The 24,533-nt window shown below is 36.0% G+C and overlaps 1 protein-coding gene across 4 annotated transcripts in view; it reads left to right on the plus strand.

Annotated features, from left to right (window-relative positions):
• The window catches only part of SLC39A10 (solute carrier family 39 member 10), an 81,773-nt gene that overhangs the window by 34,395 nt on the left and 22,845 nt on the right, over positions 1-24,533 (plus strand). For all 4 annotated transcript variants that reach the window (XM_025404216.1, XM_025404214.1, XM_025404218.1 and 1 more), the window contains 3 exons: positions 15,921-16,090; positions 17,935-18,123; positions 22,707-22,827. In XM_025404216.1, the coding sequence (XP_025260001.1) occupies positions 15,921-16,090; positions 17,935-18,123; positions 22,707-22,827 (480 nt within the window). The remainder of the gene's footprint in view (positions 1-15,920; positions 16,091-17,934; positions 18,124-22,706; positions 22,828-24,533) is intronic.

Raw genomic sequence — 24,533 nt, forward strand, 5'->3', positions numbered from 1 at the left:
TTGCAAATATTTTCTCCCATTTTATGCATTGCCTTGTTACTCTGTTGATAATTGTCTTTTTGTTTTTAAATTTATTTTTTATTTCAACAGGTTTTTTGGGGAACAGGTGGAGTTTGATTACATGAATAAGTTTTTTTTTTTTTTGAAACGGAGTCTCCCTCTGTCTCCCAGGCTGGAGTGCAGTGAGGCGATCACGTCTCTCGGCAAGCTCCGCCTCTCGGGTTCATGCCATTCTCCTGCCACAGCCTCTTCTAGTAGTTGGGACTACAGGCGCCCACCACCACGCTCGGCTAATTTTTTGTATTTTTAGTAGAGGCGGGGTTTCATTGTGGTCTCGATCTCCTGACCTCGTGATCCACCCGCCTCGGCCTCCCAAAGTGCTGGGATTACAAGCGTGAGCCACCGCACCCGGCCATGAATAAGTTCTTTAGTGGTGATTTCTGAGATTTTGGTGCACCTATCACCCAACCAGTGTATACTGTACCCAATGTGTAGTTTTATCCCTTCCTCCCCCCGCCCCACCCTTTCCGCTGAGTCCCGAAAGTTCATTGTATCATTTTTATGCCTTGGTATCCTCATAGCTTAGCTCCCAGTTATGAGTGAGAGCATACGATGTTTGGTGTTCAATTCCTGAGTTTCTTCACTTAGAATAATAGTCTCCAATTCCATCCAGGTTTCTGCAAATGCCATTGTTTTATTCCTTTTTATGGCTGAGTAGTATTCCATGGTACATATATGCCACATTTTCTCTATCCACTCGTTGGTTGATGGGCATTTGGGCTGGTTCCATATTTTTGGAATTGCAGGTTGTGCTGCTATAAACATGTGTCCAAGTATTTTAGTTCTATAATGACTTTTTTCCTCTGGGTAGATACCTAGTCATGAGATTGCTGGATCAAATGGTAGATCTACTTTTAGTTTTTTAAGTAATCTCCACACTGTTTTCCATAGTGGTTGTACTAGTTTACATTCCCACCAGCAGTGTAAAAGTGTTCCCTTTTCACCACATCCATGCCAACATCTGTTATTTTTTAGTTTTTTGATTATGGCCAATCTTGCAGGAGTGAGGTGGCATCACATTGTGGTTTTGATTTGCATTTCCCTGGTAGTTAGCATTGTTGATCATTTTTCCATGTTTCTTGGCCATTTGTGTATCTTCTTTTGAGAATTGTCTGTTCATGCCCTGAGCCACTTTTAGATGGGATTGTTTTTCTCTTGCTGGTTTGTTTCAGTTCTTTGTAGATTCTGGATATTAGTTCCTTGTTAGATGTATAGATTGTGAAGATTTTCTCCCACTCTGTGGGTTTTCTGTTAACTCTGCTGATTATTTTGTTGCTGTGCAGAAGCTTTTTAGTTTAATTAAGTACCATCTGTTGATCTTTGTTTTTATTGCATTTGCTTTTAGGTTCTTGCCCTGAAGTCTTTGCCTAAGCCAATGTCTAGAATGGTGTTTCCAGTGTTCCACTGTTGTGGTTTCAAGTCTTAGATTTAAGTCTTTGCTCCATCTTGAGTTGATTTTTTTTTTATAAGGTGAGGGCTGAGGATCCAGTTTCATTCTTCTACGTATGACTTACCAATTTTCCCCGCACCATTTGTTGAATAGGGTGTCCTTTCCCCAGTTTATGTTTTTGTTGGCTTTGTTGAAGATCTGTTGGCTGTAAGTATTTGACTTTATTTCTGGGTTCTCTATTCTGTTCCACTGGTCTATGTGCCTATTTTTATACCAGTACCACGCTGCTTTGGTGACTATGGCCTTAAGCATAGTTTGAAGTCAGGTAATGCGATGCCTCCAGATTTGTTCTTTTTGCTTAGTCTTGCATTGGCCATGTAGGCTCTTTTTTGGTTCCATATGAATTTTAAGATTTTTTTTTTCTAGTTCTGTGAAGAATTATGATGGTATTTTGATAGAAATTGCATTGAATCTGTAGATTGCTTTTGGCAGTGTGGTCAATTTCACAATATTGATTCTACCCATCTATGAGCATGGGATGTGTTTCCATTTGTTTGTGTTATCTATGATTTCTTTCAGCACTGTTTTATAGTTTTCCTTATAGAGGTCTTTAACCTAGTTGGTTCGGTGTATTCCTAAGTTTATTTTATTTGTAGCCATTGTAAAAGTGGTTGAGTTCTTGATTTGATTCTCAGCTTGGTTGCTGTTGGTGTATAGCAGAGCTACTGATTAATTTTGTATCCTGAAACTTTGCTGAATTCATTTACTAGTTCTGGGAGCTTTTTGGATGAGTCTTTAGGGTTTTCTAGGATACGATCATATCAGGAAACAGTGACAGTTTGACTTCCTCTTTACCAATTTGAGCGCCCGTGATTTCTTTCTCTTCTCTGATTGCTCTGGCTAGGACTTCCAGTACTATGTTGAATAGAAGTGGTGAAAGTGGCATCCTTGTCTTGTTCCAGTTCTCAGGGAATGCTTTCAACTTCTTCCCATTTAGTATAATATTAGCTGTGGGTTTGTCATAGATGGCTTTTATTACCTTAAGGTATGTCCCTTCTCAGCAAAATTGCTGAGGGTTTTAGTCATAAAGGAATGCTGGCATTTGTCAAATGCTTTTTCTGCATCTATTGAGACGATCGTGTGATTTTGTTTTTAATTTTATGTGGTGTATCACATTTATTGACTTGCAGATGTTAAACCATTCCTGCATCCCTAGTATGAAACCCACTTGATCATGGTGGATTACCGTTTTGGTATGCTGTTGGAGTCGGTTCACTAGTATTTTGTTGAGGATTTTTGCATCTGTGTTCATCAAGGATATTGGTGTGTAGTTTTCTTTTTTTGTTATGTCCTTCCCTGGTTTTGGTATTAGGGTGATACTTGCTTCATAGAATGATTTAGGGAGGATTCCCTCCTTTTGTATCCTGAGGAATAGTGTCCGTAGGATTGGTACCAATTCTTTGAATGTCTGATAGAATTCAGCTGTGAATCTGTCTGGTCCTGGACTTTTTTTTGTTGGCAGTTTCAATCTTGCTGCTTGTTATTGATGTGTTTCTATATTTTCCTGGTTTGATCTAGGAGGGTTGTATATTTCCAGGAATTTATCCATCTCATCTAGGTTTTCTGGTTTACGTGTGTGAAGGTGTTCGTAGTAGCCTTGAATCATCTTTTGTTTTTCTGTGGCATCAGGAGTAATACCTCCTGTTTCGTTTCTAATTGAGCTTATTTGGATCTTCTCTCTTCTTAGTTAATCTCACTAATGGTCTATCAATTTTATTTATCTTTTCAAAAAACCAGCTTTTTGTTTCATTTATCTTTTGTATTGTTGTTTGTTTGTTTCAGTTTCATTTATTTCTACACTGATCTTTGTTATTTCTTTTCTTCTGCTGGGTTTGGGTTTGGATTGCTCTTGCTTCTCCAGTTCTGTGAGGTGTGACCTTAGATTGTCTATTTGTGCTCTTTCAGACTTTTTGATGTAACAGGCATTTAATGCTATAAACTTTGAACACTGCTTTTGCTGTGTCCCAGAAGTTTTGATAGGTTGTGTCACTATTATCGTTCAGTTCAGATAATTTTTAAATTCCATCTTGATTTCATTGTTGACACAGTGACCATTCAGGAGCAGGTTATTTAATTTACTTATATTTGTATGGCTTTAAGTGTTCCTTTTGCAGTTGATTTCCAATTTTATTCCATTGTGGTCTGAGACAGTACTTGATATAATTTCCATTTTCTTAAATTTACTGAGACTTGTTTTGTGCCTTGTCGTACGGTCTGTCTTGGAGAGTGTTCCATGTGCTGATGAATAGAATGTATATTCTGCAGTTGTTGAGTAGAATGTTCTGTAAATATCTGTTTTGTTCATTTGTTTTAGGGTATAGTTTGTTTCTTTGCTGACTTTCTGTCTTGATTTGTCTAGTGCTGTCAGTGGAGTATTAAAGTCAGAACTCAAGGTCTGCTGTTTAGAGTATTTTGTCCCACTGGGTGCTCCCTTGATGTGGTGTTCTCCCCCTTTCCTTAGAGGGATTGTTTTTGCTCTGCTGGGTTCAGCCATCCAGCAGAGAGCTACTGGGCTCCAGGCTGGTACTGGGGAGTGTCTGCAAAGAGACCTGTGGTGTGATCCATCTTCAAGTCTGTCAGCTGCAGATACCAGCACCTGTTCTTGAGGAGGTAGCAGGGGAGTGAAATGGACACTGAAGGTCCTTGGTTGTATTTTTGTTTGGCGTTCTGGTTTCATGTTGGTTGGCATCCAGCCGGATGTAGCACTTTCAAGAGTGCATCAGCTGTGGTTGTATAGGGAGGATCAGGCGGTGGGTGGGGCTATAGAGCTCCCAAGAGATTCTGTGTTTTTTTTTTTTTTTTGGCAGGACTTTTCCTTAATTCAGCCAAAGACGTGGTTCTTGTCCTTCGTTGGCCATGAAGATTTAGGCTTGCAGATGGGGTTTGAAGGGTGAGCAAAGCAGGGTTTTATTGAGTGAAAGAAAGATATGGGGAAAACAGATTCTCCGCGGGGCGGGAGTCCCTGCTAAAGTGCTTCTTGCCTTGCAGGTAGGCATCCCAGGTTCCACACAGGAAGAACAGGGGCCAGGCTTCTCCCAGCTGCAAATGGAGGCAACTTCCTGAGGCTCCACTCCGGTGCGCATTCTTCCCAGTGCGCAAGCCAGTTGGAGTTTTTCCGGGGACCCACTCCCACCTGACTATCTCACTTTGTCTTTGGCAACCTGGGCAGGTAGAGAAAGACCACCAGGTAGGGGTAGGGATGGGCATGACTGAGCTCAGACTCTCTTTGGGTGGGGCTTCCTGTGGCCGCTATGGGGAATGGGGATGTGGTTCCCAGGGAGTTTTGTTCCCGGGGGGATTATGGCTGCCTCTGCTGAGTCACACAGGTCACCAGGAAAGTGGGGGAAAACTGAGGCCTCACCACACTCCCATACAACCTGCAGTCCTAAAGGTGGGCCTCACTCCTACCATGCCCCCGGAGAAGCACCGAGTCTATTTCCAGGCAGCCAGTGAGCAGGACTGAGAACTGCCCCAGATCACCAGCCTACCCCACTGAGAAAGCAAGTGGACTCACAGTTTTTTGGTGTCTCAGGGAGCCTGCAGAGGCAATCCAGTTCCTCCAAAGGGTCCGTGAATTCTCTCAGCTTTTTTGGTATGTTGCTGTGGTAGTTCTTGGAGCAAAAGTTCACGATGTGAGTTTCCACATGCTGCTCTGCAAGCTATTCCAGCCTCCTATCCGCCATCTTAATCCATATTTGTCTTTTGATGCACAAATTTTTTAAAATTTTTTTGAAATCCAATTTGTCTGTTTCTTTTGTTTTTGCCTGTACCTTTGGTTTTTATTTTTCAGAAATTATTGTCAAATCTAATGTTGTGAAGCTTTTGCTCAGTTTTCTTCTAAGAGTTTTATAGTTTTAGATCATATATTTAATTTAGGTATTTGATTCATTTTGAGTTAATTTTTATGTATGGTGTTATATAAGATTCCAACTGCATTCTTTTACATGTGGATATCTGGTTTTTCTAGCACCATTTGTTGAAAAGACTGTTCTTTCTCTCATTAAATGATCTTGCACCCTCATCAAAAATTGTTTCGCCATATATTTGAAGGCTTATTTCCAGGCTCTCTCTTCTATTCCATTGGTCTGTATGTCTGTTTTTATGCTGTTACTGTGCTGTTTTGATTACTGTAGCTTTGTGTAGTAAGTTTTAAAATCAGGAAGTGTGATTCTTCCAGTTTTGTTTTTGTTTTTCAAGTTTATCTTGGCTATTTTGGGTTCTTTGTGGTTTCATATGAATTTTAGGAAGTTTTTTATTTCTGAAAAAAAAAAAAAAACCTATCATTGAGATTTTAATAGGGATTGCATTGAATCTGTAGATCAACTTCGGCAGAATTGACATCTTAGCAATATAGTCCACCCTTAATATCTGTGGGTTCTGCATCTGCAGATTCAACCAACCCAAGGACCAAAAATATTTGGGAAAAAAATAAAAATAATACAAGAATAAAAAGTAACACAAATAAAAACAATACAGCTATTTACATAGCATTTATATTGTATTAGATATTATAAATTAGAGTTGGCCCTCGAACAACGTGGGGGATTAGCAGTGCCATTCCCCGTGTAGTTGAAAATTTATGTATAACTTTTGGCTCTCCCAAAACATAACTACTAGTAGCCTACTGTTGACCAGAAGCCTTACCAATAATACAGTCAATTTATGTCAATAGTATATCTATTATGTACTGTATATTCTTAGAATAAAATAAGCTAGAGAAAAGAAAATATATTAAGAAAATCATAAGAAATTTATGTAGGATTTATTAATTATAATGTAAGGATACACAGCAGAGAATTTATTTTAAGCAAAGTGAGAGTTTATTGGAAAAAGTATAGTAACACTTGGAAAAGGGCCAAGCAGGTGACTTGAAAAATCAAGTGCCTATGTGGAATCTTTAGGATTTTCAGTTCATTATTCATATTAACTATTCATTAAATGAAAGTGAATCATGATGAAGGTCTTCATTCTCATCATCTTCATGTTGAGTAGGCTGAGGAAGAGGTGGAAGAGGGAGGGGATCTGTTGGTCTTAACTGTCTCAGGGGTGGCCAAAGCAGAAAAACATATGTATTAAGTGGATGCACGCTGTTCAAACCCATGTTGCTCAATGGTCAGCTATAATTTAGTAATGATTTAAAATATAAGAGAGGATGTGCATAGATTAAATGCAATTATTATGCTATATTACTTAAGGCACTTGAGCATCCACAGATTTTGGTGTCTTTATGGGGGTACTAGAACTAATTTCTGCAGATACCAAGTGATGACTGTATTAAGTCTTCCAATCTGTGAACATGGGGTATGTTTTTATTATTTGTCTTCTTTAATTTCTTTCCACAATATTTTGTAGTTTTCTTTTTTACTCTTTTTTTAAATTTAACTTTTAAGTTCACGTTACACATGCAGGTTTGTTATATAGGTAAACTTATGTCATAGGATTTTGTTGTACAGATTAGTCACCCAGGTATTAAGCTTAGTGCCCATTAGTTATTTTTCCTGATGCTGTCCCTCCCCACGTTCACTATGGAATAGGCCCCAGTGTCTGTTGTTCCCCTCTATGTGTCCATGAGTACACAGACAACTTACAGAATGGGAGAAAATTTTTGCAAACTTATGCATCTGACAAAGATCTAACATCCAGCATGTATAAGAAATTTAAACAAATTTACAAGAAAAAATGACCCCATTAAAAAGTGGGCAAAGGACATGAATAAACACTTTTCAATGGAAGACATACGTGCAGCCAACAAGCATATGAGGAAAAGCTGTTAGAGAAATGCAAATCAAAACCACAATGAGATACCATCTCACACCAGTCAGAATGTTTTGTAGTTTTCGTTTTACAAGTCTTCTACCTCCTTGGTTAAGTTAATTGCTAAGTATTTTACTCTTTTTGATGCTATTGTAAGTGGATTTGTTTTCATAATTTCCTTTTCAGATTGTTCATTGTTGGTATATATAAAAATGCAACTGATTTTTGTGTTAACTTTGTATCTCGCTATTTTGCTGAATTCATTCTAATGCTTTTTTTTGTGTGAAATCTTTTTTTTTTTTTAAACAGCAGAGAATTTATTTTAAGAAAAGTGAGAGTTTATTAGAGTAGAGTACTTGGAAAAGGGCCAAGCAGGCAACTTTAAAAATCAAGTGCTTCTGTGGAATCTTCACGATTTCCTACGTGTAAGATCAAATCAAGTGCAAACAGATGTTAATTTTACTTACTCCTTTCCAAATTGGATGTTTTGAATTTTTTTCTTGCCTAATTGTTTGGCTAGAACTTCCAGTACTATGTTGAATAGAAGTGATGAAAGCAAGCATCCTTGCTTTATTCTTCATCTTAGAGAAAAGGCTTTGTCTTTCACCATTGAGTATGATGTTTGCTGTGAGTTTTTCATATATAGCTTTATTATGTAAGGTTTGTTGCTGTCTGTTCCTAGTTTGTTGAGTCTTGTGATCATGAGAAGATACTGAATTTTGTCATGTGCTTTTTCTGCTCATTGAGATGATCATGTGGGTGTTTTTTTCTTTATTCTGTTAATATATGTTGATTTTTATATATCGAACTTTTATTGCATTCCAGCAATAAATCCCACTTAGTCATGTTGTATAATCCTTTTAATTTGTTGCTGGATTTTGTTTGCTAGTTGTTTTTTTTTCTTTGAGAATTTTTACATCTGTGTTCATAAGGGATATTGGTCTGTAGTTGTCATTTCCTGTAGTGTCTTTGTCTGATACCTTTAGTATCAGGGTAATGCTGGCCTCATAGAATGAGTTAGAAAGTGTTACCTCCTCTTTAATTTTTTTGGGAAAAGTTTGAGAAGGTTTGGTATTAGTTCTTCTTTAAATGTTAGGTAGAATTTATCAGGTCTATTCTATTATAATCCTTTTTATTTCCTTGTAATCAGTAGTAACATCCCGGCTTTAATTTCTGAATTTAGTAATTGTATCTTCTCTCTTTTTCTTAGTCAGTCTAGCTTAAGGTTTGTCAATTTTGTGATCTTTTCCAAGAATCAACTATAGGTTTCATTGATTTTGTTTTTCTGCTCTCTATTCATTTACGTCTGCTCTAATTTTTATTATATTCTTCCTTCTGCTAGTCTTGGCTTATTTTGTTCTTCTTTTTCTAGTCCCTTAAGTGTAATGTTAAGTTTTTGGTTTGAGATGTTACTTGTTTTTTCATGTGAGTTTTAATAATTATCTGTTTTTCCCTTAGCACTAGTTTAGATGTATCCCATAAGTTTTGGTTGCGGTTTTGTTTTCATTTGTCTCAAGTATTTTCTAATGTCCCTTGTAATTGCTTCCTTGATCCAGTTGTTAAGAATATGTTGTTTAAGTTCTATAAATTTGTAAATTTTCCCGTTTTACCTCAATAGTTGATTTCTAACTATTCCATTATGGTAGGAGAAGACACTTTGTATTATATTTATATTTTTAAATCTGTTGAGACTCAGTTTGCGACCTAATACATGGTCTATCCTGGAAAATGTTCCATGTGCACTGACGAATGTTTCTGGTGCTGTTTTGAGTAGTGTTCCTTATATGTATATTAGATCTAGTTGGTTTATTGTGTTAAGTCCTCTATTTCCTTGCCTATCTGCTGGATAGCTGTTTTATTCATTATTGAAAGTAGAGTACTGAGATCTCCAACTGTTATTGTAGAACTGTTTATTTCTCCCTTCAATTGTGACAGTTTTTGTTTTGTATATTTTGATATTCTATTTTTAGTTACATAAATGTTTATAATTGTTTTATCGCCGTCCTTTGTTGTTTCTTGTAACCTTTTTTGATTTAAAAGTCTACTTTGATATTAGTATAACCACTCCTGCTCTCTTTTGGTTACTATTTTCATAGAATATCATTTTCCATCTTTTCACTTTCAACCTGTTTGTGTCTTTGGTGTAAAGTGAGTCTCTTGTATATAACATATAGTTGACTCGTGTTTTTATTCATTCTGCCAGTTTCTGTCAGTTCATTGGAGAGTTTAATCCATTTACATTTAAAGTAATTACTGAAAAGGAAGGACTTCTGTCAGTTTGCTATTTGTTTTTCTATATGCCTTAACGCTTTTTTTGTCCTTCATTCCTGCTGCTAATGTCTTCCATTTTATTTAGTTGACATTTTTTGATAGTGAAAAGGTTAAATTCCTTTTTCATTTCCTTTTGTGTATATTCTATAGCTGTTTTCTTGTGGTTATTATGGGGATTACATTTAGCAGCCTAAAGTTAAAACAGTCTAATTTGAATTTATATCATTTAATTTCAGTAGCATACAAAAATTCTGCACCTTCCAGGTTACTGTTTAGTGTCCTTTCCCCTTGAAGTACTGTCTTATTTCTTACAGGGCAAGTCTAGTGGTAACAAACTCCCTAAGCTTTTGTTTACTTGGGAATGTCTTAGTTTCTCCCTCACTTTTGAATGTCAATTTTGCAGTATATAGGATTCTTGGTTGACAATTTTGCTTTATCGTTTGGGACTTTGAATATATCGGCCTGTTGCCTTCTGACCCACAACGTTTCTGTTGAGAAATCTGCTTGTAATCTTATTGAGAGCTTCTTATATGTGTTGAGTTGCTTTTCTTGCAGCTTTCAAGAGTCTCTCTTTGTCTTTCAAGAGTTTGATTACAATGTGTCTTGGTGTGGGTCTCTTGAGTTCCTCTTATTGGAGTTCATTTAGCTTCTTGGATGTTTACATTCATGTCCTTCATCAAATTTGGGAAGTTTTTAGCCATTATTTCTTAAAATATTCTTGCTGCCCCTCCCCGCCACCCCACCACTCCCCTTCATCTTACTTGACTTCTACAGTGTATATGGATGTTGGTCTGCTTGGTGGTACCCTCCAGGTTCCATAGGCTCTGTTCATTTTTAGTCAATATTTTTTCTTTCTATTCTTCAGCATCAGTAATATCCATTGTCCTGTTTTCAAGTCCACTGATACTTCAGCCTGCTCAAATCTGCCTTTGAATCTCTCTAGTGAATTTTTCATTTCAGTTATTGCACTTTGCAGTTCCAGAGTTTCTTTTTGATTTATCTTTAGTTTTTCTACCCCTTTATTGATACATCCATTTTGTTTATACATTATCTTCTTGACTTTTTTTTTTTAGCATCCTTAAGACAGTTGTTTTAAAGTCATTGTCTAGTAGATCTGCCATTAGGTCTTTTTCAGGGACAGTTTCTGTGATTCATTTTTTTTTTTTTTAAATGTGCCTTGCTTTTTTGTTTCTTTGTATGCCTTCTGGTTATTTGAAACTGGACATTTGATTCTAATAATATGCTAACTCTGGAAGTCAATTCTTCCCCTTCCCCAGGGTTTGCTATTTTCTTGTTAAATTGTGTTTGTCTATTACTAATTTGGGTTGGGGAGGGTTATTGTTTTATGCTATCCCGGTGGTATAAACATAAGATTTTCACAGGTTTTTTTTTTTTTTTTTTTTGAGATAGGATCTCACTTTGTCACCCAGGCTGGAGTGCAGTGGCATGATCATGGCTCACTGCAGCCTCAACCTTCTGGGCTCAGGTGATCCTTCCACCTCAACCTCCAGAGTAGCTGGAGCTACACGCATGTGCCACCATGCCTAGCTAGTTTTTGTATTTTTAGTAGAGATGGGTTTTTGTCATGTTGCCCAGACTGGTCTTAAACTCCTGGGCTCAGGTGATCTCCCATCACAGCCTCCCAGAGTACCAGGATTATAGGCATGAGACACTACACCTAGTTTATCTTCACAGGTCCTTTCTGAGCCTGTGCCCTTCCCTAGGCACGCATGATTACTTTCTGATTTTCTCCAAATATGCAGTTATTTTTGAATTTTCCAGTATTTATTGTCTGACTCCCAAAAGGGAAAAAGGAGAAAAAAAGAAAGGAGGAAAAAGAGTTGCTGGCCTTTTAAATCACCTGGAAGACACTTTAGCGAGGAGATTTGCAAAAATGAGGAGAGGTACAGCAACATGGCCACGTGTCTCTTTGCCTGTACTTCTGTGATCAGAATCAGTGATCAGAGTACAGATCCTCAACATTTGGGGATCAAAATCCATTTTGTCTACTCTAGCTCCTGTAATTGTAGGGTCCTATAGATTGATTCAGGACACCAGGCACAGCTTCCTTTCAAAGGACTAAGGATGGCAGATGGGTAGCTGCCACTAAACTAAGAGCTGAAATTGATCAAAATTAACCACATTTTACCATTGAGCTTTCCCCTAGAAGTTGCATGCTTTCAGTAGACTACAGAGTTCCAAAGTAGTTAACATCAGACAGATTTTGTCAGTTCATTCACAGTTTAGGGGGCATACAGATTTCTGGTGCTTCCTACTCCACAGTCTTTCCAGAATCCTCCTCCTTTAACCATTTTTAAGTGTACAGTTCATTAGCATTAATTACAGGATCTTACTATTAAGGCCATGTTTCATTTCCTTCTTTAATTTTTCAAAGAAATACTTCAGAATCCTGTACCCACTTGTTTAAAATTTCCATGGAAAGTTCTTCTCTTGTCTGAAGCTGATCTGGGCACAGGAGTTTTGGCACCAGTTGAGTGGAAAGTTTGTTCAGCTTTAATTTTTCTGTCAGAATTGTATTAGCTCAACCAGCTGAGATGTCTGTGGAGTTGAGTATTGTTTGTGCTGTTAATTGTTGGTCCTTTTCAATTAGGGAACAAGTAAATTGATTTTTTTCATAATACGCATTTTCCATGAACTTTTTGAAGATCCTCTCCTATACTAATAAATTCCATGATGAGATAAGTTGGGAAAATGCTGCATATTGTATTCTTCTTTTAGAGATTCATATTGCTTATTAAACTGTTAGAGGCTCTGAAGGAACCTGTGTTATTCAGCATTACCAAAACTTACTTGATTATTAAATTTCTCCTCCCTCCCCTTTGAAATACCCCCATCTCATAGAACTAATGAGCTCAGTTTGAGAAATGCTAGATTATGCAAGTTTTTTTAGCAGTATAACATGACAATAGCTAGTATCTGGCCAGTTCAAATAGCTACTCATAAGCAAATAATTTAGAACGATTTTCTTTTTAAAGGGGCAGAATAATTGGCATCTTTGAAAATATTTTTATAATTTTCAACTCTGTCATTCAAGGCAGTGTATATACAAAGGAGTAATTAACTATGTTATAATATTTCCAGTTGTGCCCTCTATGTTTTATATGCAAAAACAAAGTTATCAAAAGATATAGGATCAATTTTAGTCCTAGAATTAAGGTTTTCTTTAGTCAGTTAAAAATCTTTTGAAGGTAGTCTTTAAAATATTTTATATAGCAAACATGCTATACATATTTCCTCTAAAAGAAATAGAAAAATATTTTTAAAGAGTTAAAATGTTCAGAGTAATACAGAGACTATTTATTGATTTATTTTAAGTTTTCTTTTCATCAAAACACTATTCCACAAAAGAACTCTTTTTGTGAGACAGGGTCTGACTCTGTTGCCCAGGCTGGAGTGCGGTGGCATGATCTTGGCTCACTGCAATCTCAGCCTCCCAGGCTCAAACCATCTCACCTCAGCCTCTCAAGGAGCTTGGACTACAGGCACATGCCACCATGCCCGACTAATTTTTATATTTTTTGCAGAGATGGTGTTTTGCCATGTTGCCCAGGCTGGTCTCAAACTCCTGACCGTAATCAGCTTGTTCACCTTAACTTCCCAAAATGCTTGGATTACAGGCATAAACCAGGACCCTGAGCCATTAAAATAAATATTTTTATTGGGTAATTTTGGTGACTAATTCTAGTGCATTCTTGGCTAAAATTATTCTTATTAATAAAAATTTATAATAACTATGAAGGGTTATCAGTTGTGTTTACTCTGTATATTTTGTGTATTTGGGGTCTTGTCGGTAGTTTTGGCAGTCCCCATTCACATATATTAACATTAGTAAGTAAATACATTTTATTTTTTCTCCTAGAGTGTCTTAGAGTATGAATTACTAGCTTTTCCAAGTAGTTTAGTGCACATTTTCAAGTTATTAATTGAAGTTGCTTTTAGGCTGTTGCTTTTAGAAAAGTTGCTTCTGTATTAGATTATTGCCAAACTAATAGGGAAAAATATATTTGTAAAGGGAAAGTTATATAGTACTGTGTAAGATACAGTTTATCTTCAGGTTAGTGCTTTTGTTGCCAACTTACTTTGTCCCATGTGGTTACTGTAAGTTCCCTGTCCTTTTTATCTCTCCTTTTTTTCTTCAATATGATTGGATCTAGAGAGCTGCAGTAGTTTTGACAAACCATTTTTGATTTAGCTGACCAGTAACTTTATTGCCTGTAAGACCTCGTGTCTAAAATTTATACCTATGACCACTTCTCTGACTTATTTCATTAAGTTCTTCCACTGATTTTATTTTTCCTGTCTATAAACAGGGAACTAACAAACTAGCCTGTTGATCATCATTAAGTTAGTCTGTAAACCTTATTTGAGCATATATTTTTTCTTTCTAGAATAAGGTTTTTGACTTCAGTTTCCCGTGGTTTGTCATCACAACAATAGTTAGTTAGAGCAATCACACCGAACCCCCGCCCCTGTGTTTTTTGTTTTTGTTTTTGTTTTTGAGATAGGGTCTTACATTGTCACCCATGCTGGAATGCAGTGGCGCAGTCTCAGCTCACTGCAACCTCCGCTGCCCAAGCTCAAGCGATCCTTCAGCTTCAGCCTCCCAAGTAGCTGGGGCTACAGGTGTGTGCCACCTCGCTTGGTTAATTTTTGTATTTTTAGTTGATACGGGGTTTCACCGTGTTGCTCAGGCTGGCTCAAACTCCTGGACTCAAAACTATCCGCCTGCCTTGGCCTCCCAAAGTGCTGTTTACAAGCATGAGCCACGACGCCGGGCCGCAATCCTCCTCATCCTTTCTTTCCACTAATCAGGAGATATTATTTTTGTAGCAAATATGTGATCCTGGTTCCTCAAGAATTGAGTTCCTGCTCCTTCCTTAATCCAACATCCTTGCAAGGATTGAAGCCATTGAATCCAAGTCTAGTGGGTAGATTTTCAGCCCTCTAATACTGGTTGTTTTGAATCTTACTTTGCCTCTGAGGTTACCTATATTTATGTGATAGTAATTATCGTTTAAGATACAGGGTAAGCCACAGAGCTTCCATTAGTGATAGATGATCTATTGTTTTAATTCAGTGAGATAATTGAGCTAATGAGTATTGACTATAGTGTTAACATTATTGGATATTGTGAATACAATGCCCATTGGATAAAACAGTTTTATTGATAAAGTTCAGCATTTAGTGGGACAGTATCATCTCCCTGTCTTTTCCTCGTTGTTGAAAATTTTGAGTTATTTTGATGAAGAGATGCATTTTTTCAATGTTATATCACAGACTTAATATAAAGTCTTTCTGCAGATTTATAGTCCTCTTAGATTTGATTTGAAAAATAGTATTTTAGATTAAAATCTTTATAAAATTATTGCTCTTCAGTGAGATTTTCTGTAGATAGATCTTAAAATAAGCAGAATTTTAAAAACTAATAACATTTCTATTTCATTTTAGGCCAGTAATAGAAATTGTAATGAAAATGTCCGGCCCCCAAACCACTGGCATATATTTCTGATGTCTTACCTGTTTGTGAATGACCTAAAGACATGTATACGGAATTCCCCTTCCCCACCATACCTATTTTTAAGTCATACTGTGAAAACATTTCTCTTGTGTTCTGAGCCAGTTAAAATTATATAGTGACTTTTTTTTAAGTGGTAAATTGTTACAGAAACCCAAATTGGAGGAATGGGAGTTTGGAACCAGGTGTAGAGAAAAAAAAAATCAAGAAAAATAGGACTGAATTTACCTTTGTAACAATAAAGTTACCAGTAATGAGACTTTTTTGTTATCATATGAACATATTTCCATTTGGGGCTATGTTACATTTCTTAAACTCTATATTAGAAAGATTTACAAAGATTTTAACACATTAAATAGATACTTGGCTTTTTTAATGTCTCAGGTGAGTTTTATAATTATATTCTTTAAATAAACAGCTTTATTATTGTGGCGCTGCCTTTAGACTTTTTTAATTTTATTTTTATTTATAAATTTATAAATTTTTATTTTTATTTATTATTTTAAATTTTTATTTTTATTTATAAATTTTATTTAGAAATTTTTATTTATACTTTAGCTATTAAGTGAATCACAGCCTTCAGTCATTTTAAGTCACTGGTTCTAATCTCGTGGGCCGTTGAAGGTACTATGTATAATTTGATCTGAGTTTCTTAATTCTTTTTAAAAATGTTTAAGTTAGTTATGTGTCATATTTTTGTTTTGTTTTTAAACAATGCCATAAAGCTTTCATAGTCTGGGTAAAATAGTCTACCTTCTATGATTCATGTATCTTATGTTTTTATTCTTTTTGGTAGTCTGTTGTGTTAAATTGTCATGCTAACGTTGACTCTTAATTTCTTTTCTACAGCCTGGATTTGTGGTATCATTTCTATCACTGTCATTAGCCTGCTTTCCTTGCTAGGCGTTATCTTGGTTCCTATCATTAACCAAGGATGCTTCAAATTTCTTCTTACATTCCTTGTTGCGTTAGCTGTAGGAACAATGAGTGGAGACGCCCTTCTTCATCTACTGCCCCATGTAAGAAACGTTTTTAATCTTTTTAAAAATTTAAAATAAAAATATTTAAACTGAAAGGTCCTTCATTAGCAAGCTATAGCACAGTAATCTGGTATTTGTATTGTTTCATTTGATTATAGGATGAAGTATTTTTTCTCTGTTTTCAGAGTTTTAATAGCAATTTTTTTAAATAAATTGAATCATTACGTCAACTTTGCTTTCAGTAGTCTTTATAAAAATCTCTTTGAATTAAAATTTGCAATATCAGTAGCAGTGAGTGGTCTTTTTAAATCTGTGTAGCATATCAGGTAAGCGTTTAAGAGAAATACAAAAGATGTTGTAATGATTATGTCTATTGCTGGTATGCCATCAGCATCTTTGAGCAGAAGTAGGCAGATACACTCAGTGTGCTGTTTTACAGTTAGCTCTTTACACATGGGGGCATTTATCTTTTCACCTGGCATACCACTCCTTTTCTTCTCTTTGGGGACACTTCTGATTAATTATATGATCACAAACCCATATTCCTAGTACCATGCTTATCAACCTTTTTACAAGTTGCTCTCTATAACCTATCAATAGTTAGGTAGATAACTGTCTACCACCAGCTAAGAGTATTTAATTCACTCTTACTATTTTTACTTCAAATTATGAAAACAATGGGAATTTTTCTTTTCCAAATATAATATTGAAGTATTGAGTATTTTCCTTCTAGAGAATTTGGGAGACAGGATTGTATTTGTGTTGTTGTGTATATCGCCTCTTTTGTGCACTCTTGGCTGAGAATTCCAGATTTAGTATCTACAGCAATGTGTGACATTGCTGTTTTTTTAAATTAATAAATGAGTTAATGAATCTTAAGGCTGCAAGTATGAATTTTTTTGTTTCACCATTTCTACTAGCCATCAAGAATAACAATAGTTTCCTTTAGAACTGGGCCTAGTAAGAGTTACTGAAGTGAGAACAGTATTTAAGTGCTGTTTAACTTGTTTTTGTGTTAAGAAGGGTTAACTAAACCTAGCTGTTACCTTTTTGAGTGGTCTGATATCCTCTGAGAGGTTTAGGTATCTCTTTGGTTGACCACTAGTTAACAGGAAAAGAATACAAATAAATTTTAGAAGGAAGAAAGATACTTAAGTGCAGTTATCTAACTTATGTTCTATAAGATTACTATTGTGATACTTGTACATTTCATAATGTTGAAACGTAACTTTTTCTATACATACATTTATGATTGCTAAAGCTTTAAAATATAGAAAATTGCGTATTTAAGGATACCCTCTTGCTGACTTTCCACAGTATATGCAGAGATAGTGACCTTATTACCTCTGAAATAATTTATGAGAAGAAATTTATGAAATAATCTGTACAACAACTCCCCCGACATAAGTTGACCTATATAACAAACCTGTACTTAAAATAAAAGTTAAAAGAAAAAAATATGTAACAATCAGTTTAAGATAGAATTAGATTACACGGAATCACAAGTGACTGCTGGTGAATTAGTTTGTGTATTTTGTTTCATTTTTACTAAATACTTGGCATGTAAGTAAATTGTGTTCACTTCAATTTACAAAGAACCCGTCACTCCCTATTATTATTTCTGGCTTGATTCTCTAACTATGGTATGTATCTTATTATTATATTCATTTGAGTTGGTGGTCTTTGAGTTACTATAAAATGTAGTAGTATTCTGGACAACTGAGAAAAGCAAATTAAATGGAAGACTAAGTGAGATATTACCTAGGGGAGCACTTTAAAACTTGAGAGGTATTTTTTCTGTGTTGTTTAGGAGATTATAATTTCAAAATTTTAAAAAGCATTTCAATTACTTGTTTAGAAGTTTTATTTGTTTTTATTAATAGTCTCAGGGTGGACATGATCACAGTCACCAACACGCACATGGGCATGGACATTCTCATGGACATGAATCGAAGAAGTTTTTGGAAGAATATGATGCTGTATTGAAAGGACTTGTTGCTCTAGGAGGCATTTACTTGCTATTTATCATTGAACACTGCATTAGAATGTTTAAGCACTACAAACAACAAAGAGTAAGTATTTTTTATTTATTTCATTTTATACCATAAAACTCAAAACAAAAATTATCCTTTTCTGGGTATATGCTTTCCTTAATTATGATGTTGGTGTCAGTTTTGTAATAGCTAATCTTTAGAGTAAAAAGCTGACTTTGATTTTTTAAAATTAAACATATGGTGGTGGTTATTTGTTTTTTTTTGAGACAGAGTCTCCCTCTGTCATCCAGGCTAGAATGCAGTGTTATGATCATGGCTCACTGTAACCTAGACCTCCTGGGCTCAGGTGATCCTTTTGCCCCCGCCTCCCGAGTAGCTGGGACCGTAGGCACATGCCACCATGCCCAGCTAACTTTTATGTGTGTATGTATGTATGTATGTGTGTATTTATTTATTTTGAGACAGATTCTCGCTCTGTTGCCCAGGCTAGAATGCAGTGACATGATCTCCACTCACAGCAACCTCCACCTCTTAGGTTCAAGCAATTCTTGTGCCTTGGCCTCCTGAGTGGGTAGGACCACAGCTGCACACAACCATGCCTGGCTAGTTTTTGTATTTTTGGTGGAGATGGGGTTTTGCCATGTTGGCCAGGGTGGTCTCAAATTCCTGGCTTCAAGTGATCCACTTGCCTTAGCCTCCCAAACTGCTGGGATTACAGATGTGAGCCACCACGCCTGGTGCCCTCTAACTATTAAAAATTATTTGTAGAGACAGAGTTCTCAGTAAGTTGCCAGGCTGGTCTTGAACTCCTGGGTTCAAGTTCAAAGAGTTGGGATTACAGACATGAGGCACCACACCTGACATGACTTTGATCTTTGCCATTTTTTGTTATTATACATTTATTTTGGCATTTATAATCAAGATACGGCAGTCTCAGTTTCAGTTATTTTGTGTTACATCATACCTAATTGACTTAAATAGGATGGAAAAAGGTATTTTCCAATTGTGTTTATTATAAAAATGCAAAATTATGTAAAGAGAAGCAAGTTTCATCAGTCTTCTTAGGCAATATTTTTAATCATAAGTGACTTTTATTGTAGTATTTTTTAATGAAAATGTTTTCACACAATACATTTCTTTATCAGAAGTGCCTCACCAATGATGGTACTGGAGGTAAGAGGTCAGATTAAGGGGGCTTTGTAGGAAGAAAATAAAATGAAATGATGGAAATGGTGACTCTTTTCAAGAATGATGCACCGCTTTGGAGATGATGCTTGATGCTTGGTTGAACTGTTGCTTAAATACTCTTGATTGTGATGCAGCTGTCTGTTTCACCTCACATTTATGAGAATAAGACAAATATCTAAGAAGAATTATCCTCCAAGAAAGTAAATTCAAGGCTGCTACCATTCACTATGATTTATAATCCTCCCTATTCTCTTCAGTTCACATCTGCCTTTTAAAGCTGTGTCCTGAATACATCTCACTAACATGTTTGTGATACTAACACTGATCATCTTTAGTGTATTCTGTTTAAGTAAAGCTTTCCACAAAAAAAAAAGAATTGGAAACTTCGTTTTGTTAGTTAATTCCAGGTATCTTTTTTGGGATGGTCAAGATCTTAAAGATGTGCAGTCTACTCTTAAGATACAATTTTATGCTATTTTTGTTTCTGTTTTGTTTGCATATATGTGTGTTTTGTATATATTCCTTTCATGATTTGGAACAGATCTCTGAACTGCGATTCATGGGAGTGATTCTGGTTTACATAAAACTTATTTGTGTGACTATGACTCATTCCTCATGATTTCCAGTAGTTATCTAAATCATGAGAAAGAAATCTTACTTCTCATCTGTGTTTTCATATCTTATTTCAAATTGTATATTTTAGTTATATTTAGTCAGGACATCATCACATTGGTTTGCCTCCAAGGGAGAGATGATTAAGATAGTGAGCCTAGAAAAGAAGAATGATAAAAGGAAATGGGAAAGTTCAACTTAGAGAAAAGTAAAAGAGAGCTAACAGTATTTAGATTTGAAGGGGCTTGTGGAAGGTGAAGTAATTAATTCTGATGGACAAGTAGAGAATAAAATATGGTGGGAGGGATGCCAATGCAGAAGGTGCTGGAGGGAAACAAGAGTTGGCTAAGTAGATAACTGCAGAATAATTTGAAAGAGGTAGTGGGGCTTGAAAGAGGGTCATGGCAGAAGAAATGGGAGGGGGGTGGAAAAGATGATTAAGGGAATTATTTAGATGAGAGAATCAAGAAGACTTCCTAGTTGATTAGATGTAAGACATATAAGTATTTAAAAGTTCATCACTACAATAAATTAGGTATTGCAAAGTTTGTAAAGAAGTTTTAGATTGCCAATTGAGCATCTCTAATGTGACAATCTAAGATCTGAAATGCTCCGGTGAGCATTCCCTTTGACCGTCACGTCGGGACTCAAGTTTCAGATTTTGGAACATTTCAGATATCAGATAAATAAGTTTTTTGTTTTTTATAATTTGATCTTTTTAATCTCATTTTGAACCTAAAGTTACCAGTACTTATACATTTGCTTTTGCAAAGAAAACTGATATAAGAATGAAGTCACCAAACCATGACAGCTTTTTTGTAAATTTGAATTTGTAGGAAGTAAAACACTGGAAGGAACACCTTGGATATAGGGAGTGTACTCTAAATATTCAATAGTATGGAATTCTCAACTATATCAGAGAAGGGAATCTGGCCCGATAAATCAGGGCATCTGCTTTATGGTACATAGGACAATAAGTAACTTAAGATGAAAAGGTTATGGCATTCTTTTGAAGAAAGGGAATTAGTGATATTTGAGTAGAATAGATATTTGACAGTCTGTACAGAATAATCCAACTGTTTCAGCTTTCAAACCACAAGTTAAATAATACACTAGATGTTGACTTGTTTCAGCAAATTGGGGACCTTGAGGGTAATGATTTGCAAGCTTCTAAGAAAGTGGACAATCAGAACCAAAGCAATTAAACTAAATCTCAGCTGGTGTTTTCATTTTATTTAATTTCTATATCCTTCTCATTGATTTTTGTACTATTGTTGGCTCCTCCTTCCTTTTTTTTCCCTTAACTCATGGTTGCCATTTTTTTTCTTCGCTTTAGGACTTGTCCATATCATTATTTTCCTGTGAATGTCTTAACTTTTCCCAGTTTCTATTGGCTTCGTGGTTTCCGTTAACCATTACTTCTCTTATTCTCTGTACCAGGATTCAAATGGGGAGTTCTGCTCTACTTGCCATTTGCTAGAGTCATTAACACTATCACATTAAAATTCGGCAGCCCACTGGATTAGGATGAGTAGGGCTGGAAAGTCCAAGAATACTTCATTCTCTTTCTGCACCTTAGTGCTTCTCCACGTGGCTTCTCTTCCTAGGAGAGAGCAGTCTTCTTCATAGGATAGTGGCTGGCTTCCCTGAGCAAAAGCAAAAGCTTCCAGATCTCTATAAAGCTAGTTCTGGATGTGGCACAGCGTCATTTCTCCTGCATTCTGTTGATCAAAACAAGTCAAAAGGCTAGCCAGAATTCCAGGGCAGGGGGGTAGATTCCAGGTCCTCATGGGTGGAGCAGAATGCTCCTACAGGGAGGGAGGAAATTGATAGTGGCCATCTTTGAGAGTACTTCATGCTTTACTAGCCATGCAAACTTACTTATGCAGCAGTTAGAAGACTTAAACGTCTGAAACATAGTTAATAGCCTATAAACAAAACCAACAAGAAGAAAATGCCATGCCAGTCAATAAGCATCTCCCAGAGAAAACTTTTATTTCAACACTGTTCTAGAGTAATTATTTGCTTTCTTAAATTAACATACATTAGAAGCAGAAATTTAAGTTGAAAGAGTTGTTAGTGGTAGTTACATTGATAAACGAAGAAAGCAGTAAAAGCTAGACTGTGAAGACATACGATAAGAAAAATGTAAACCTAAACAATGAAGTACAATAATTAGTATTTGTAACTAATTAAGGACAGATTAAATTATGTTCTCCATCTAATTCCAAGGTGGTAAGAAAGGATGCTTGTCTTTACTATAAGACTAGTAAGAGTCACTTACTGTGATAGATCCTTTCATACATCACCTCATTTAATCCTCATAAGAATGTTATTTTTATTTTTACAGATGAATATTCTTATATTCAGTAAATTTAACAAACTTGCCCAAGTGTCAGATGGAAACTACAAACTTAAGATGCTCACTCAAATTTGACTGTCTTCTTTATGTCACATTCAGGGAAATACAGATTGCATTAAATATGAACGAAATTCAAACGAATAAGCTTTAGTTTTTTGGAACTTTCTGTTACCTTACACTTTTGGATAAGAGAGATTTTACACATATTATACACATTTCATTTGTTGCATCTAATAATTCAGTACTGTGTGTGCTCTCTTCTTAACTTCAAAGGAGATGAATGGAACCTCTTAGTTGAATGTTTAAAAAAATACAAATTTAGTTGGATTTTTCGTCTGTGGATTGCTTTACTCCCAGAAATTTTTTTTCACTCCCCTTTAAAATAATTTACATACAAAGTTAAGACCATTTTTACCTTTAGGTGTTAATGAGTCAATACTGTTGCTAATTGTGTCCTCGCATTTTATACTAATATCAGATACTTTTTTTTTTTTTTTAGGGAAAACAGAAATGGTTTATGAAACAGAACACAGAAGAATCAACTATTGGAAGAAAACTTTCAGATCACAAGTTAAACAATACACCAGATTCTGACTGGCTTCAACTCAAGCCTCTTGCCGGTAGACAGCAATTCTGACTCAAGACAAACTTTTTTCTTTTTCTTTTTTCATTCAAATTTACATTTAATTTCTATTTACATTCATTCAATCTAAAATTAAATAATACAGTAAACTAAATACAAGATGAAAAGCAGAAAAGTGTTACCCTCATAGCACTCCTAAAAAGGCAGATGAATAATTTATTTACCGATAGATGCAAAGCCAACTTGGGATAGGAGAAACAATAGTTTTAAGAGCAAACACATAGATGAACCCATCTTTCAGAAGTTATTCTAGATAATCCACTGAGATAATACTTGTGCTATAATGATAAGAATTACACAAGAAAAAGTACTGTATTAATCAGCAACAGACCACAGGTTATGTGTAACAAAGATTTTTGAGATGGAGTCTCGCTCTGTCGCCCAGGATGGAGTACAGTGGCGCCATCTCGGCTCACTGCAAGCTCTGCTTCCCAGGTTCACCCATTCTCCTGCCTCAGCCTCCTGAGTAGCTGGGAGTACAGGCGCCCACCACCACGCCTGGCTATTGTTTTGTTTTGTTTTTTTGTATTTTTAGTAGCGACGGGGTTTCACCGTGTTAGCCAGGGTGGTCTTGATCTCCTGACCTCGCAATCCACTCGCCTCAGCCTCCCAGAGTGCTGGGATTACAGGAGTGAGCCACCGCGCCCAGCCGACAAATACTTTTATGATAGTTTGTCTAGCTTGCTAGTGTCTCCTCCTGTGAAAAAAGGTAGATGTTTGGACATTGATGTTTTTGAGAAATTAACCATTTTCGAAACCTCAAAATCTGTTCTTCATCAATTCAACATTTCTTATGGGAATAATCTTAGATCTAGCCCTTTTAAGCTAGGAGCCATATGATTAAATATTCGAAATAGGTCCTATATTAAATATGTGATCCAAGGCTCAGAATATTAATACTATCTAAGATACATCTTGTTTATAATCATTTATTACCTGTGGTAAAGAATGTTGAATTTATGGAGTATCATAGATGCATTCTCTACCCCTCCCCCTCAAATTATCTTCTGTCTCAAAAAATAGTATGGAAAAATCCCTCTTGAAGGATTCAAATTAGTTAAAACCATAGAAGGGGAAAAACAACAAAATTTTCCTAAAAATCTGTTTCAAGTTCAGTATTTAATACTTTACATTAATAATCACTGCTGGTTTATAAATCCCAATTTAGTTATTCTGTAATGCTACAAACCTTATAATCAAATTAGTAAACTTCAGTGATTATATTTTAATTAAAAAACAGCATGTGTAAAATAAAAATGTATCCTATAGTAACTGATTTTAAAGAAAATAATCAAGTGATGAAAAAAGCACTTCATCTCTTTCATATACTTACCTGGTTTAATCATAAAGAACTCTCTTAGAAACTCAAGACTAGTGGCTGGGTGCAGTGGCTCACGCGGGTAATCCCAGCACTTTGGGAGGCCGAGGTGGGCGGATGAAGAGGTTGGGAGTTCAAGACCAGTCTGACCAATATGGTGAAACCCTGTCTCTACTAAAAATACAAAAATTAGCTGGGTGTGGTGGTATGCACCTGTAGTCCCAGTTACTCAGATGGCTGAGGCAGGAGAATCGCTTGAACCTGGGAGGCAGAGGTTGCAGTGAGCCAAGATCGTGCCATTGCACTCCAGCCTGGGTGACAAAAGAAAGAAACTCAAGACTAGTAATATCGACATCATCTTTTAA

The sequence above is a fragment of the Theropithecus gelada genome, chromosome 12, assembly GCF_003255815.1.
Source record: "Theropithecus gelada isolate Dixy chromosome 12, Tgel_1.0, whole genome shotgun sequence".
NCBI classification, from domain to species: Eukaryota; Metazoa; Chordata; class Mammalia; order Primates; family Cercopithecidae; genus Theropithecus; species Theropithecus gelada.